The 17207-nt window shown below is 46.9% G+C and overlaps 1 protein-coding gene across 1 annotated transcript; it reads left to right on the top strand.

Annotated features, from left to right (window-relative positions):
* The first annotated feature begins 495 nt into the window (after positions 1-495).
* Positions 496-16088, top strand: Ube2l6 (ubiquitin conjugating enzyme E2 L6). Its single transcript, XM_036185933.1, has 4 exons — positions 496-637; positions 4677-4772; positions 10616-10802; positions 15810-16088. The coding sequence occupies exons 1-4, from the start codon at positions 611-613 to the stop codon at positions 15959-15961; spliced, it is 462 nt and encodes a 153-aa protein (XP_036041826.1). The 5' UTR covers positions 496-610; the 3' UTR covers positions 15962-16088.
* The last annotated feature ends 1119 nt before the right edge of the window (positions 16089-17207 follow it).

Below are 17207 nucleotides of genomic sequence, written 5' to 3' on the forward strand. Positions count from 1 at the left end.
ATGTGGTGCTCAGCACCAAGCAACGTACAAGAAGCATCTTTCGCTGTGTCTTAGTCCAACTGCTGGACTGCATCTAGGATTTCTCATAGCCCTTGGAGGGCATATAGTTCACACTGTCCCCCCACTCGCTTTTAGGATGGGGCACTGGGCCCACAAAGGCAAAGTGACTTGGCTCAGGGCTCTGAGAATCTTTCTAGAGGTAGGGGTTAGGCCGGCTAACACACTGCAGAGGTCGCAGAGAGCCCTACAGCAGAGTTAGGTTTGCACAGCGAGTATATCGTCTGTACTTCGGGCGAGGGTATTCTCGGCGTGGAGGGGATGATGAAGTCTAGGGAGGGACCCCATTCAGGCTCCTGAGTGACGTCCCCGGGGGGGGGGGACGGGGGGGGACTCAGGAACCAAGCGAAGCAGTGCGCTCTCCGGACTTAGTCTCTGATCTGCAAAGAGCTGAGTTCCTGGCGCCCTCCGGGTATCCACCGATGGGGTGGGGAGCAGGTCTTTGCAGCTGGAATCCGCGTGGGTGGAGCGGGGCGTGGGTGGGGCTCCGGAGCTGTGGTTCAGAAAGCCGGGACCTGAGGAAGTCTGCAGGTGCCCTACACTCCTACCCTAGATGACAGCCAGCAAGCGAGCGGCGAAGGTAAGCGCATGTAAGACGACCCCCTTCTAGTGCTCTCCCTCCATGCTCAATTCCCTCCGTTTCCCCCAGCTGACCTCTGAGCTTTTGTTTATTAGGGGTACCAGACTGGGCTGAAACCCAGGCATCCTCACCCTATCCCAGGGAAGGAGTGGGAGGAGGCGGTTGGTGGAGTTTGTGGGCCGGGACAGGGACACACAAGACAGAGTAGTCACCACTTTCTCAGTTGTACTGGGGTGTGTATAGTGGTGGTGTGTGTGGGGGGGGGCTGCGGGGGTGAGAATGAACTAGCGTCCCCAAACTGGTTTCAGTTTCAATTCTGCTGGAGATGTATTAGTGGGGCGTATCTCAGGCAGGGAAGGGTTCTGTTGCGCCACCTACCGGGTGGACCCATAATTTGATACCTTTCTTAACCGAGGGCTTAGAAGCTGAAGATGCTGATGGGCAGTGAGGCGGGAAGGGGCAGTCGCTGGAATGAAAGTATTCTGAAGAGTCCCTGGATGAGAAGTACCAATTTATGCCCCGAGTAGGTTTGCATGCAGTCTGCTACAGATGCTAAATGCCTGTTTTGTACTAGCCCAGTGCCAGGCTGCAGGGGGCAGAAAAGGAACAAAAATCTTATCCCCTTTGAGCGCTCATTTCTATCTGGGGCACTGAATACTATCTGGAAGAATGGAAAGGGGTCAGCTTCCTTAGGAATGTCTAGAGGGCTGAATGGAGCCACGATTGGAGATCGTAGAGGAGAAACGCTGGTGGGCTGGGGCTGGTACCCCAGGCTTTGAGTTTTCCCCAAAGACCCCTCCAGTCTGCAGAATTTAGGGAAGGGAGCTTCAGGAAAGAGAAAGGATGGCAGCTGTCCTCAGCTCCATAAGGGAAAATTCTTTAAGATGGAGAAGGCCAGAGCAGGCCCATCTCAGAACTAAAATTTGGAGGCTGGTGCAAAATAGGGTAGAGGGTCCTCGATACCTCTTGCTAAGAGATGGACAAGATTGTATTGCTCCAGAATCCTGAGTGCCAGGCAGTTTTTTTTTTAATCTAATTTTTATAGCAACTCTGTGAGATAATTGTGTCTTCCCATTTCACAGAGGAGGAAATTGAGACATAAGAGAGAGTAATCTGGCTGATGAGTTCAGCAGGAGTGACGGGGCTGGAATTTGACTCTAGACTGATGAGACTCTATCACAACAGGGCTGTTAAGGGCTTTGGTGTCTTCAGTTTCGGTTCCTCTAAGTCAGGTGACTTACTAGCAGACTTTGGGAGGAGCTGTGTGTCCTAGCTTAGATTTCAGCAATTATGGAAAGTCACGGCAGAATTTACTAAAAGACATAAAATTCAAGTATTCCCAGTGGTAAGAGAGAAAATTCCCCTTCGGTATTTTTTTTTTTTTTTTTTGAGATAAGGTTTTATGTAGTCCAGGTTGGCCTCAAACTTGATATATAGCTGACAATGATCTTTAATTTCTTTTTTTAATTATTACTTTTATTTTATGTGCATGGGTGTTCTGCCTGCATGCATATCTGTGAACCACCTGTAGGCCTGGTGCTAGCAGAGGCAAAAGAGACTATCAGATCCCCTGTGTAACTGGTTGTTACAGAGATGGTTGTTAGACACCATGTGAGTCTGGGAATTGAACCCAGGTCCTCTGGGTTAGAACAACAGGTGCACCTAGCTGCTGAGCTATCTCTCCAGTACAACCTTGAATTTCTTGATTCTTTTGCCTCCATCTCTTAAGTCCTGGGATCAGAGATGTGTACCACTTTATCAAGCTTTATGCAGTTTTGGGAATTGAACCCAGGGCTTCATCCATGCCAAGCAAACACTCTACCAACTGAGCTGCATCTCTAGCCCAGAACATGCTCGTTCAAGATCTGTGTTCTACCTAAACCTTTGTTCTTGCCAAGAGGATGGTTGTAGTTAGGTGGAATAGGCAAGTAGGTCATGGCTCTAAGTGGAAAGCACAGGAAGCACTTTGTTGGTGTGGCTAGCCGTGGAAGAGAGGCTGAGAGATAGAAGGAAGTGTGGAAAGTTCATGTGTTTGGGAGAGGAAGTACAGATAGTTTACAGCAGTGAAGGACCCCACACCCAACCACTTGGGTTAGGGAAACTTTCTCTCTGTGTGTGTTAACACAAGCATTTTTCAACTTTATCTCTGTTGGCACTTAGGACCAGATAATTCTTTGTAGGATGTTTCATCAGTATCTCTGGACTTTACCTGTTGAACTGTAGTAGCACTCACCCCATTTGTGATAGTGGAAAATGTTTCTAGATATTGACAAATGTACCCTATGGGTACACACATCCCTGGATGAGAAACACTAGTTTGTCACTGACCCAGAGGGCTGAGCCGCTTGTTGTGTGAATGTTTTTCAATGCCGCCCCCTTCTAAAAATGAGAAGATCTGGAGTCCCAGGGGTGGGGTCCCTTGATCAGATGCACCATGGTATACTGGGGACTTGGGGCATGTGGGGATGTGGTTCAGGTAGGGTACCACCTAGTATGTTCAAGGCATTTAGTTTCATCCCCAGTACTGCAAAAACCAAACCAAACCCACAACCTTTGGGCTGTTCTGCAGTGACGAACTGTTTAGCTCAACTTTCCCAAATGTACTTAGCCACGAAGCCCTTTTCCTGTGATAATGTTGGTGTTCCATGGGGCACATGCATACACTTGTCCTGTCTGGGCCCTCAACCTTGATGTTCCTCTTTTCTATCTGGTAGGCTCCCATCTACTCTTCAAGGCCCACCTCACAGCTTGCAACTTCTGTGAAGCATTCCTGCTTCGCTTCTTTCCTCCTCCCTGATTATGTGTCCATTCACACTATTCACATCCTCAAATTTCAGTTTCCTCCATTACTCCAGAGACATTCTTGAGGGCTGCACCCTGTCTTAGTCAGGGGTCAGCAGAGGATGCTCAGTAAACTGCTCTTGGGAGAATGAAGGGGTGCCCTAGTGATTGGGTCACATTTCTAAGAAGCCTAGTTACTCCTGGTTCCCATGTGTGGTGTGTAGAGTTCCTCACTGGGGGCAGTCCTTTACCCTAAGGGCAGTGTGGTGTGGTGGAGGGGATGGGTGGGTGATGTCCTTGCCTTTGGTTCCGCCAGTGCACATAGTGCTGGAAACTCAGCAGATATTACTGAAGACATTGAGAGGAAATTGAATCCAGTGACTTTCCAGAAAGAGGGCAAGAAGACAGAATTAAGTACTTGCTTTCAGAAAGAAAGGCTCCTAGGAGAACTTACTCCCAAATTCTCAATATTTGAGAGAAGTGATCAGCCTATTCTTATGCTGGGGCCTGCAGACCTGGAGTGAGGATGAAATCAGGTAATTCATTTATCACTCAGTACTGTGTCTCACACCAGCTAAGTGCTCATTAAGTGAGGGCTTCTGTAGTCAGACTTTCCTTTGGGCCACCAGTTCAAAAATAACAGCATGGAGACTTACTATTAGTTATAAAAGGTTGGCCTTAGTTTAGGCTTTTCCCCAACTCCCTCTCTCTGTCTCTGTCTCTGTCTCTCTCTCTTTGGTTTTTTGAGACAAGATTTCTCTGTGTAACAGCCCTGGTTGTCCTGGAACTCACTCTGTAGACCAGGCTGGCCTCAAACTCGCAGAGATCTGCCTGACTCTGCCTCCTGGGTGCTGAGGTTAAAGACGTGCGCCACCATCACTGTCTTGTGCGCCAACTATCTCTTACAACTTAAATTAACCTGTTTTTATTAATCTATGTTCAGTTACCTCTCCTCTGTATCATATGTCCGACTTCTTCAGTGTCTCATTGGCATCTCTTAACACCTAAATTTGTCCCGAGTTCCTTTCTCTGTTGGGAAGTCCCACCTATTCTCTCCTGCCTAGCTATTGGTCAGTCAGTTCTTTATTAAATCAATCACAGTGACACAGCTTCACATAGTGTAAACAAATATTTCACAAAAGGCTTTGACCTTTGGCTTTCTTTTCCTACTATATCCTGTTTGGGCTTGCTGCAGGGCTGCGGGTTCAGGACTGAGGTTATGAACACTTGGCCCACTGTCCCCATGTGACCCCTACAGGAGTTGGAGGATCTTTTGGAGAAGCTTCCACCATACCTGCGGGACCTGTCTAGCAATGATGACAATGTGCTTGTATGGCACATGCTCCTGTTGCCTGTGAGTATCCATGGAAACTCTTTGGGTAGAGGGTGACTTATGCTAAGGGAGGGTCAGGCCTAGGTGAGAACTTCCATTGACCTGGGATCTCTTCCTGGAGGTTGTGGTATATGTTAAAAGTTCTGTCTCTAGACCAATTGCTTCTAAGTCCAGTCAGACTAATGAACACACCAACAGAAACTTTGTATTTAAGAGGACACCTCTCCTTCAAACTGGTAGCCTACCAAGCCCACCAAAGAAGGAAGGTTTGGCAGACAAACAGTACCAAAATCAGGGGAGACCCAGTTGGTGAGCATGCCTGAGTTCAGCTTTCAGCATCCGTGTGAACAGTCAAGCGTGATGGCAAGAGCATGTAATCCCAGAGCTGAGGAAGCAGAGACAGATGTCTGGAACTCACTGATCAGGCAGCCTAGCTTACTTAGTGATTTTTCAGGCCAGTGGGAAGCCCTGTTTCCCAAAATAAGGTAGTTTAATACATGCACACGCACATGCACGCACATATCTCTTTATGTAGCTTGGTCTGGAGCTTGCTATGTAGACCAAGCCAGTATTGAACTCAGATCACTGCCTCCTAAGTGCTGGAGTTAAAAACGTGCTACCAGGTTTACTTAATATTGTTTCTGACAAAATGAGACCTCCTTGTTTTTGTTGATATAGGGTCATGATTCAACTTGAGAAATAACACCTAGAAGAAAAAGAAAAACAAACAAACAACCAAAACCAACCAACCAACCAACCAAACAAACAAACAAACAAAAAACCCAAAAGACACAGCCCTTTGCTAAGCAAAGCTCTTGGAGAAAACTGATAGTCTAATTATTTAGAATCTGTACTTACCATGCAATGGTCTCTCCTCCCTTTCCACTAATCTGTAGTACAGAAAAATGGAGGAAGGCTTGAGTTAGGCCAATGTCTGAGCCCTGTCAAGGTCCTTCAGCCCCTGGGTTGAAGCTGTCCACATGCTGGGCCACAAGTGTTGGGGAAAAGATACTAAATGGATCCTGGTTATGTCTTCAAGGAGACAGTTTTGGGATGATGACAGTGAGGAGGCGGGGCAGGTCAGAAGGAAGAGGGCAGTCCCAGGAAAAATTAGGAAAGGTCATGTTTGAGAGAGACTGTGAAGTCATAGAATCTCTGTGGGTGAGTCCTCAGGCAGATGTGCCAACACCTTTCCAGCCAATCAGGAGGCTGGAGGAATTGTGTTAGACTCTAGGGAGCCATGATGAACAGAGTAGCTGACCTGCAGGGAAAGAGAACCAAAGAGGCTTTGAGGATAAGCATCCCGCTTGCCCCAGAAAGACTTAGTCTCAATTTACATGTTCATCCAGGCAGCCCACCTGTGTCCCTTCAGTGATAGCGGGTTACAGCTGCACTGGCCTTGTAAAGCTGTGTAGAGAATCGAAACAGATGGATCACTGTCTGAAGAACAGGGCATGAGGTTATACGGAGAAGCCTCACCCACCTCAAGGAAGGACATCTTCCTTTTACAAACTAGGATGTGGAAAGCTAGGCAGTCGAGGAGTGTGCCCACAGTTACACAAAATAAGGGGGCAAGGCAGAGGCTCGTCTGGCTCCAGAATTCAATTTCACATCCCCTCCCCCCAAATTCTGTCTCTTCTCCTCCATGTTTACCTTTGTGAACCTGTGGAAGCAAGAGGTCAGTTTAAATGCTGTCCACTCAAATGCTGTCCACTCCTCCCTGGCCCCAACCTCCGACTTTAGCCTGGGACTTTCTAAGTAGGCTAGGCAGGCTAAGCAGCCAGTCCCCAGGGATCCGCCTGCTTACACTTCCCAGCACCAGGATTATAAGGGTGTGACACCATGTCCAGCTCCCCGCCCCCATACAGGGATTTGGGGGACCCAAGTCAGGTCCTTGTGTTTGCAATGCAAACACTTTCCTGACTGAGCTATCCCCCAGCCCTTCCTTTTCTGTTTTTTCTTCCTTCACTGGAGACAGGTCCTCACTCCGTAGCTCAGGCTGGCAGTCCTCCTGCCTTGGACTTTCCTATTTTTCTCTTTTTTGTTTTGCTTGTGGTGCTAAGATTTGAACCCAAGGCACATGAGTAAAATATGTACTTTGACACTGAGCTACATTTCCAGCTCCAGAGTCTTCCATCGTAACCAGTACTTGGACGGTTTCAATCAAAAATTTTATTTAACCCCGAATTTGGAAAGCAGTAGCAGTCTTTCCACAAACATGGGATGCCATGTGAACTCCTTCATCTGGTTCACCTTCTTTACAGATGAGAGAGTGAGTCCTAGAGAAGCTCAGAGTCATGCAGTAGCATGAGGCGGAGCATGAGAAGGCCTCGGGCCTCAGCTGTCTGCACCGTTGTTAAGACCCTGGAGCTCAGCAAAAAGAAGTCTGCAGACAGGAGGCAAAGACACCAAGTTTTGCCCTGAGGGTCCTGCATCACTCTTGTCTCTGCCTCACAGACCCAGGCTTTTCTGTTTATCAAGACCATGAGCTGGGTATTTTCTTTATCTGCCCAGGGGTTGCTCCCTGTCTCATGTCAACACAGCCAAGCCCAGTTTCCATTCTGTGTGTTAGAGACAGGCACTCAGTCAGAACCCTGACTCTGGGCTACAGACATGGCTCAATAATAGTGGATGAGCCTAGCGTGAGAGTGAGGCCTCGGTGTCCATTCCAATGCTCAGAACAGAACAACACAACACAACACTTGACTCTGCCCAACCACTGCTGTAGCCCCGTGTTTTCAAAAATGGAACTTCTGGAAGGCTTTGGAGCTTTGGTACCAGCGTGAAGGACCCTGAGCTCTGTGCTGGGATCATTCCAGTCTCTGCTCCCCTCCCCTTTCCTCTTCTTCTTTACAAGGTCTTAGGTGTCCAAGGCTAGCCTCAAACTCCCTATATAGCTGAGAATGACCTTGAACATCTGTCTACCACCCAGGCACTGGGATGGCAGGTGTGCACCATCATACCCTGTGTTATGTGGTGCCGGGAACTGGTCCTAGGGCTTTGTCCATGCTGGGTAAATGCTCTACCAACTGAGCCACATCTCCAGCCCCTGGACCTTCTTCAGGGAGCATAGAGTGGTGGTCATATGTAGGTTGTAGAGTCAAATCCTGAGTTTCCATTTTAGCACAGTCACGTGACCTGGACATTGCATATACACATTGAGCCACAGTTTCCTTATGTTGAGAGACATGGCTTTCACACTTATCAATAGTAGCTGGTACATATATGTGTGCTGCCATACCCTGTTCTAGGCCTTTGGCATAAACCAACTCATTTCATCCTCTGCCAAGCCCTACGAAGACATCTACTGCTAGGGAAACCCAGAGAGGTCCAGTTACTCACCTAAGAGACGCTGTTTGTGAAGTAAGGACAAAACTGACCCTGTAGCTTCAGGGTCTTCATGTTGCCTGCACTCCACTCTACAGGCTAATGTGGGGGCCATTCCTAGTCACACACAGGTGGCCCAGGGTAGGTGCCCAGGAGGCTCTTCAGCTCCCTTGGTCTGAATTCTGCTTGTGCTAGCTTTTGGCCATTGTTGAACCCTTCTTTACTCCAGCCCCTGGGTTTTGTTTTATTGTGTTTTGTTTTGTGACAGAGTTCTGCCGTGTAGTCCAGGATGACTTGAACCCACTCTGTCGCCCAGGCAACAGTCCTCCCGATTCACCTTCCAAACATTCCCATTATCGGCATGGACCTTTATGTCTAGTCTTTTTTTTTTTTTTAAGGTTTATTTTGTCTTGTATATGTATCATTGTAAAGTAATAACATTTACCATGTTTAAAGAGTTCAGTGGTATTAAGTACATTACGTAGTCATCATCCCCCTCCATTTCTAGAGCTTTTCAATCTGTGTTTCAAACTCAGCCTATATTTGATAATCTCTCTCCATTCCTCCAGCACCTGATAAGCACTTTTCTGTTTTATATTTCTAGGATTTGACCATTCTAGGTATTGACATGAGTGCCATCAATACAGTAGCTTTCAGGGTTTTTGTATGTATGTATGTATGTATGTATGTATGTATTTATATCTTTTGTTTAGCTTATTTTACTTATCGTGATGTCTCCAAAGTTCATCCAACTTGTAGCGTGTATTAGGCTGTCGTTCCCTTTTAAGGATAAACAATGTGTCTTTGTCCCTATGTGTCTAGTTTTTTCATTTGTCTTCTTCAGCAGAGTAGGAAAACGTAACGATGAAATTTTCAGGCAAATGGATGGACTTAGAAAGTATAATATTAAGTGGGGTCACTCAAATTCAAAAAAACAATTAGGATGTTCTCTCTCATATGCAGAGCCTAGTCTAGAGTGTATACATGCAAACAGCCGTAAGGGTGGGCACAGCGTGACATTTAGAAAGGAGACCAAGAACGGGTCACATCCGGTGATGAGGACAGACAGAATGCTGCAGACGAAAGGACACACAAGCCGTGAAAGAGAGTGAAAAGCAGATTGTTTTTTCAGTTTCAACTCTGTTGTAGTTTTCCTTTTGTGTGTGTGGTGAACAAGTCCATAAAAATGTAATTGAAAGTGAAAGTATAAAACCCCAATCCTTTGATATCACTAGGAGGCCTGCTCTTTTCTGAAGGGAAACAGAGGCAGCTGGATCTGGGGGAGAGGGAAGGTGTGTGTGTGTGTGTGTGTGTGTGTGTGTGTGTGTGTGTGTGTGTGGACCACCATGACCAGAAGGAGTGGAGGGAGGGGAGGCTTCTGTCAGAATGTATTGTATGAGAGAAGAATACATTCAAACAAACAAACAAACAACCCTAAGGGAAGTTGAGTGGCTGCAGAAAGGCTGTTCTAACTGGATAGAAACTCATTGAGATGTATAGAGTTTAGGACTGGGCAAGCGTTTGCGTGGCTGTATTAACTTAACTCTGTGATGTTTTTATGTATGACTTCATTGTAATAAAATGATTTTATTAAAAAGTTCCTCTAGACTATGGTGGCGCACACCTTTAATCCCAGCACTCTGGAGGCAGAGCCGGACAGATCTCTCTGAGTTTGAAGCCAGCCTGGTCTGCAGAGTGAGTTCCAGGACAGCCAGGGCTACACAGAGAAACTCTATCTTGAAAAACAAAATAAATTCTTTGGGGAGCACTGGAGAGATGGGTCAGTAGTTGAGAGCACTGGTTGCTCTTGCAGGGGACCCAAGTTCAATTCCCAGCACTCACATGGCAGCTTGCAACTGTCTGTAACTCCAGTCCCAGGGAAGTTAACACCTTCTCACTTCCATGAGCATGTGGTACACTTACATGCATGCAGACATTCATACACACAAAATAAATACATCTTAAATAAATTCCTTGAGGGATATATCCCAAAGTGGAATTGATGGATCATATTTTAATTTTTGGTGACCTCCTTTCTGGTTTTCCATAGCATCTGTACCACTTTTAATTAGTAAACTTGTTCTTTGACAGTTTCATACATCTATCATACACACACTGGTTGCTCTCATGCTGGCCTCCCCTCTCCCCTACACAGCTCTTCCTCACATGTCTGCTTGTTTTGTGTTGTGACCCATTGAACTTAACCAGGGCTGTCTGAGTGATTTTCTGGGCGTCTGTCCCATTTTTCAGTTGAGGAAACTGATGTTCAGGGGTGGGAGGTGTCTCATTCCCGACAACAGAATAAAACCCAGGGTCAGGTTTTTCTGACTGGCAGGCCAGTGCTCTTGTGTGAGTTTATCCTTCCTCTAATTTCTAAGGCAGTTGCCAAATGCTCCTCTCTTCCTGGGAGTAGACCAGAGAGCACCTGGGACCTTGGGTTGAGGAAGGGAGGGAACCAGATCAAAGCCCTTGGAGGAACGCCATCTTGTGGGGAGTTGCACCATCAGAACAGAGCATGGTCTCTTCTCTTTGACCAGGACCAACCTCCCTATCACCTCAAGGCCTTCCATCTACAAATTGATTTCCCCAGAGAGTATCCATTTAAGCCTCCCACTTTGAAATTCATCACCAAGATCTACCACCCCAACGTCAGTGAGGATGGGTTGGTGTGCCTGCCCCTCATCAGCACTGAGAACTGGAAGCCTTACACCAAGACCTACCAAGGTAGGACTGGCTTTGCCCAGAAGAGGGGCTGATGTAGATGGGGGCTATCGGATGGGGATGTTTGGGGCTTAGTTTGTGTTAAAGGCTTGAAAGAGAAGAGCAGTTATACCCTCTTTTCTAGCTCTTCTCCTGCAAGCCTTTAACTCAGTTGAGTGCTTGTCTTATAAGGTCTTAGGGTCAATCTTCCATACCATATAAACTGGGTGTGATGATCCACACTTGGAATCTCAGTACCTGGGAAGTTGAAGTAGGAGGGTCAGAAGTCCAAGGTCATCTTCAAGGGCAAGATGATTCAGCTGATAAATGGGCTTGCTGAGTGGTGTTTTAGTTAGGGTTATCAGTTGCTGTGAAGAGACACAATGACCACAGCAACTTTTATAAAGGAAAACATTTAATTTAGGTGGCTTGCCGTTCAAAGTTTAGTTCACTATCATCACGGCAGGATAAGGCAGCATGCAGGCAGATGTGGTGCTGGAGAAGGAGCTGAGAGTCCCACATCTGACTCGAAGACAACAGGAAGTGAACTGAACTAGACATAGCTTGAACATAGGAGAACTCAAAGCCCACCCCCACAATGACACACTTCCTCCACACCTACTTCAAGAAGGCCACACTTCCTAATAGTGGCACTCTCTATGAGTTTATGGGGGCCAATTACATTCAGATTACCACACTGAGCAAGCCTAAACCTGGGTTTGATCCACATATCCCACAGTGGAAGGAACGAACCTGCAGCTCACAAAAGTTGTCCTCTGACCTCTACACGAGTTCTGTGGCATGCTTGTGTCAGTATGCACACATATCACACAGACACAAATAAATTAATTTTAAAAGTTAATCCTCAATTACATAGCAAGTTTGAGGTCTGCCTGGACTAAATTAGACCCTATGTCAAAATAAATAGGCACTGGAGAGATGACTCTGCAGTTAAGAGCACTGGCTACTTTTGCAGAGGACCTGGGTTCAGTTCCAGTACTCAGCGGATCTGTAATTCCAGTTCCAGGTGATCCAGCGCCCTCTTTTGGCCTTCAAGGGTGCTGCATGCACATATGTATGTGCAGGCAACATAATTGCATATAAAAAATTTTAAAGTATATAAGTAAAAACTTTTAAACATTTATTTCTTTAATATGTATGGATTTTTCTGTCTACATGTATGTTTGTACACCATATGCATGTCTGGTGCCTGTGAAGGCCATAAGAGGGAGTTGGAACCCTGGGACTGGAGTTACAGACAGTTGTGAGATACCCCGTGAATGCTGGGAATCAAACAGCTCCTCTGGAGGAGCAACCAGCACTGTTAATGGCTGAGCCATCTACTCAGCCCAGATAAATACACTTATTTATATTTATGTATTTTATATATATGGGTGTTTTGTCTGAATTATGTATACCAGAAGAAGGCATCAGGTCCCCTAGGACTATAGTTAAAGATAGTTATGAACCACCATGTGTAGTTAGAGTTTTCCTGCCTGGCCCACAGTCAGGACAAATCTCTCTTACTTGCCAGTCCCACAGTCGCTCAGACCCAACCAAAAAAGCACACAGAAACTAACATTGTTTAGAAACTGTATGGCCATGGCAGGCTTCTTGTTATCTACTTTTTCTATCTTAAATTAACCCATTTCTGTTAGTCTATACTTTGCCACATGGCTTGTGGCTTACCAGTACCTTTACATGTTGCTTTTCATGGCGGCTGCTGGTGGTGTCTCTCCCCAGCCTTCTACTTCCCAGAATTCTCTTCTCTCTTGTCCCGCCTATACTTCCTGCCTAGCCACTGGCCAAACAGCATTTTATTTGTACAGAGCGATATCCACAGCAACCATGTGGGTGTTGGGAATTGAACTCAGGACTTTTGGAAGAGCAGCCAGTGCTCTTAACTGCTGAGCTATCTCTCCAGCCCAAATGCATTTTTAAAAATGAATGATTCAGAGGGGATAAAAATGTGAGTCTGAGGTGAACCTGTTGGATGAAGAGATGCTTCCCTAGATACTGGATGGTCAGTATACTCTTGCAGGTGTGACTCAGAAACTTTGCCATGGTGTATGTGTGTGCATGTGCGTGCGTGCGTGCGTGTGAGAGAGAGAGAGAGAGAGAGAGAGAGAGAGACAGACAGACAGACAGACAGACAGACAGAGACAAAGAGAGCTAGAGAGTGCTTGCCTGCAGAGGGAAGGGCTTGGGGTAAGAGGATCATCCTCTCTTCCTATGAGATGGTGTCACCATTGCCTGATTGAATAAATGGAGACGCTGAAGCTTAGGAAGGGTGAGGCTCCTGAATAAGGCCCTACAGGTGCCACGGGGCAGAGCTTGGCTGGATCTAGCAGTGTAGGGTGAAGGTTACTTTTATGGCAGCTTGACACAAGCTAGAAGCATTTGAGAAAAGGAACTCTCAAATGAGAAGTGCCTCCGTAAGACTGGCCTATAGGTCAGTCTGTCTAGCATTCTCTTGATTAAAGATTGATGTGAGAAGGCCCAGCCCATTGTGGGTGGTGCCGCCCCCCCCCCCCGCCCCCCCCCCCCCCCCCGACAGCTGGTCCTGAGTTGTATAAAAAAGCACCCTGAGCAAGCTGTGAGGAGCAGGTCAGTAAACAGTGTTCTTTTATGGCCTCGGCTTCAGTTCCTATCCTGACTTCCCTCAATGACAGACTGAGACCTGAGAGTTGTAAGCTGAAAGAAGCCCTGTCCTCCCCAAGGTGCTTTTGGTCATTGATCACAGCCACAGGAACCCTAAGACACTGACATTGTGAAAGGAAGTTGTCATCTGTAAAATTCATGCACGAGAATGGCATTATTGAGCTTCCCCCCCCCAGGGCAAAAATAAGTGTTTTAAGTAAGCTTATAATTTTGTGTTGACCCCAAGTTGGACACACCTGACTCTAGAGCACTAACAGGACTTTCTGTAGTGCTGGAAATGCCAGCAGTGTCTCCAGTGACTAATACCATGGTCCCCTGTGGTTAAAGAGACTGTATCGAACTTCCATGAATTTAAACTTAAATAACATGTAAGCAGCAGAGACCACATTGGACAGTAAAGCTCTGAAGTCTGTGGACTCAGCCTGGGTGCCAACCTGTGTCTGGCCTGCTCAGGACTCTTAATTTAGGGGAACAAGGATCCCCAGAGCAGGGGAAACACAAGGAGTGGGCCTTGGATGAGCCCTAGGGGCCTGTAATGCTCTCTTCACCAGAGCTGTAAATGAGGGCATAGACATTTGTGCACTTGCTGAGGAGGATTGAATGTTACCTCCCCAGGTTCCCAAAAGATTGAAAGTCACTGGGATGGGAACAGTTCTCAGCCTTTAGTTTAGAAACCCTTTACCCCAAACAAAAGTTTCTTTCAAATCCCAATCTAACAGAAAACCAGGGTGACTGAGACATAGCTCATCAGTTAGGAATGATCCCTGCTCTTGCTGAGAACAGTTCAGTTCCCAGCACCCACATTAGGCCCCTGGCAACTCCCTGTAACTTGAGCTCTAGGGGATCCAACTCCCCTTCTGGCCTCCAAGATCATCTGCACACACACACACACACACACACACACACACACACATACACACACACCCAAACACACACACATACACACACACATACACACACAAACACACACAAACACACACACACATACACACACACACACACACACCACACACACACACACCACACACACACATACACACACATACACACACAAACACACACACACACACAAACACACACACATACACACACATACACACACACCACACACACACAGATACACACCACACACACAAACACATATACACACATACACACACACATACACACATACATACCACACACACATACACACACATACACACACACACCACACACACACTACACACACACATATACACACAAACACACACACATACACACACACCACACACATACACACACACACAAACACACACATATACACACATACACACACACCACACACATACACACACATACACACACATACACACACACCACACACACAGATACACACCACACATACACAAACACATATACACACATACACACATACACACACACATACACACATACATACCACACACACATACACACACACAAACACACACATACACACACACACACACACACAAACACACACATACACACACACCACACACACACACACAAATCTTAACAACAAAACAGAAACAGCCGGGCAGTGGTGGTGTACACCTTTAACCCCAGCACTCAGGAGGCAGAGGCAGGCAGATCTCTGTGAGTTCGAGGCCAGCCTGGGCTACAGAAGCCTGCATGGGTCAGTGCTAGGTAGGTCCTCTGCATACATGCTGCAGCTGTTGAACTTGGGTTTTATGTGGGACTCCTAACAGTGGAGGGGGGGTCTCTGACTCTCTTGCTTACTCCTGGGACCCTTTTCCTCCTGCCGTGCTGCCTGGTTCAGCCTTAATATGAGGATTTGTGCCGAATCTCACTGCATCTTGTTATTCTGTGTGCAGTTGATGTCACTGGGAGACCCGCTCTTTTCTGAAGGGGAGGGAGGAGGAGCGGATCTGGGGGAGAGGGGAGATGGTGTAGGAGCACTGGGAGGAGTGGGGGAAAGGGAGGCTGTGGTCAGGATGTATTATTGTATGAGAGAAGAATAAAAAGGAAAAAAAAAAGACTCTCACTTATCCCATGAGAAGCTTCTTTGAAGCCATGGCAAATAACAGTTGAAAACTGTAGACCTACAGTCAGATGTGGTGGGGTGTGTTGGTAATCCTGGTACACAGGAGGCAGAGGAGCTCTGGTTTGTGGGCAACCTGGGCTCGATAGCAAGACCCTGTATAAAATGCAGAAAGAATGAGAGGGACATCTGCTTTGGCTGTGGAGCCATACTAAGTGATGGCACCTCTTGGGGTCCCCTGAGGAATGATTGTGGGGCTTAGGGAGAATCTGGGGATAGATAGCCCTAACCTTCTCCCATGGTTCTCCGTGACCCTAATGCTCTTCTCTGTCATCTCTCTCCAGTCTTGGAGGCCCTCAACATGCTGGTGAGTAGACCAAATCCAGAAGAACCTGTGCGGTTGGAACTTGCCGACCTCCTGACCCAGAACCCGGAGATGTTCTGGCAGAAGGCAGAAGAATTCACCCTTCAATTTGGAGTGGACCGACCCTCTTAATGCTGGTTCTGAGGCCTCTCTGCCTGGATCTTCTGCTTAGTGGATGGATATCAGAGACTGGCACCATCCTGTGTGCTCAAGTTTTCCTCTGTAGCTGCTGATTACGAATAAATGTGCCTACTGTGTGCATGGGGGAGGGTCTATGTGATGTGTGCTCTTCCCCCGAGTCACATGGTGTATATGTGCCATTGCACGTCCTTGGCTGCTCCCAAAGCCAGCGGAAGGTAGGTTTGTACAGTTTCAGGCCTGCTTTCCAGTTCTCCGCCTTAGGCTACCTTCCAGGCCAACTGGCAGAAAGCTGAATGCCTCAGGGCCCAGGCACGAAGAGGGTAAGGAAGGCAGGAAGGCTGGGCACACAGAAGGAGCCAAATTCCCCACTGAGTGGTTGAGATCAGCCACACTTGTTATAGGCGTGCCCAGATTTAAGTGTTGAACGTTTTATTTTCCGCTGATGAGTCTCAAAATGGTCTAAACTCCATCCCAGAAACCGGACTTCATGTTTCTAGATAGTTTGCTCTCTGATTGGCCACATTTCTGGGGACTAGGCCTCAAGCTGGGATTTGTGTACCTCCAACCTCTAGTCCAGGGGGCTCCACAAAAAGCCCGTGCTGGTCTGCCATTAACTTCAAAGGGGAATTCCAGAGTTCAGCTATGCTTTCCATGAGAGGATAGCTTTTTTGTTTTTTAAGTTTTTGTTACATTTTTATTTATTTTGTATGTTTATGTAGGGGCTGGTGAGCACACCATGGCCTGGGAGTGCAGGTAAAAGATCAATTTTTGGGAGACAGTTTTCTCTTTCCACTATGTAGGTCCCGAGGATTCAACTAAGGCCACCCATCTGGCCTTCTACCTTCTGAGTCTCATGTATTAAGTGTTTCATCAGAAAGAGGGCTGGCTGGGGACTAACAGAGTGTGGATATTTGCCACACATTATAAGGAATGCTGGCCCTGAGTAGTTCATCCTCAGGGCGCCTTCCAAAGGCCTACAGGAGGGACACCAGTGTTTTCCAGGTGAGGGAACAGCTCATCAGTGAACTGGGCAAATGCATCTGTCGATCAGCAGAGACCACATTTCTTCTTATGGCCTTGGCAGCATATCTGATTATCCTTCCTTGTTTGGTGCTGGGAAATGAACCCACAACTTCACATATGCCAGACCAGTCCTCTATTATCAATCAACTAAGCTTCAATACAGTGGAACAACACAAGGCAAAACTTCAGCCAGAGTAGGAGGGATTAATTTTAT

Source organism: Onychomys torridus, chromosome 4 (assembly GCF_903995425.1).
Source record: "Onychomys torridus chromosome 4, mOncTor1.1, whole genome shotgun sequence".
Classification (NCBI taxonomy): domain Eukaryota; kingdom Metazoa; phylum Chordata; class Mammalia; order Rodentia; family Cricetidae; genus Onychomys; species Onychomys torridus.

Coding starts and splice junctions, on each gene's coding strand:
- Ube2l6 (XM_036185933.1), top strand. CDS start 611: ATGACAGCCAGCAAGCGAGCGGCGAAG. Junction 638..4,676: donor CCAGCAAGCGAGCGGCGAAG/GTAAGCGCATGT, acceptor TGACCCCTACAG/GAGTTGGAGGATCTTTTGGA. Junction 10,803..15,809: donor TTACACCAAGACCTACCAAG/GTAGGACTGGCT, acceptor ATCTCTCTCCAG/TCTTGGAGGCCCTCAACATG.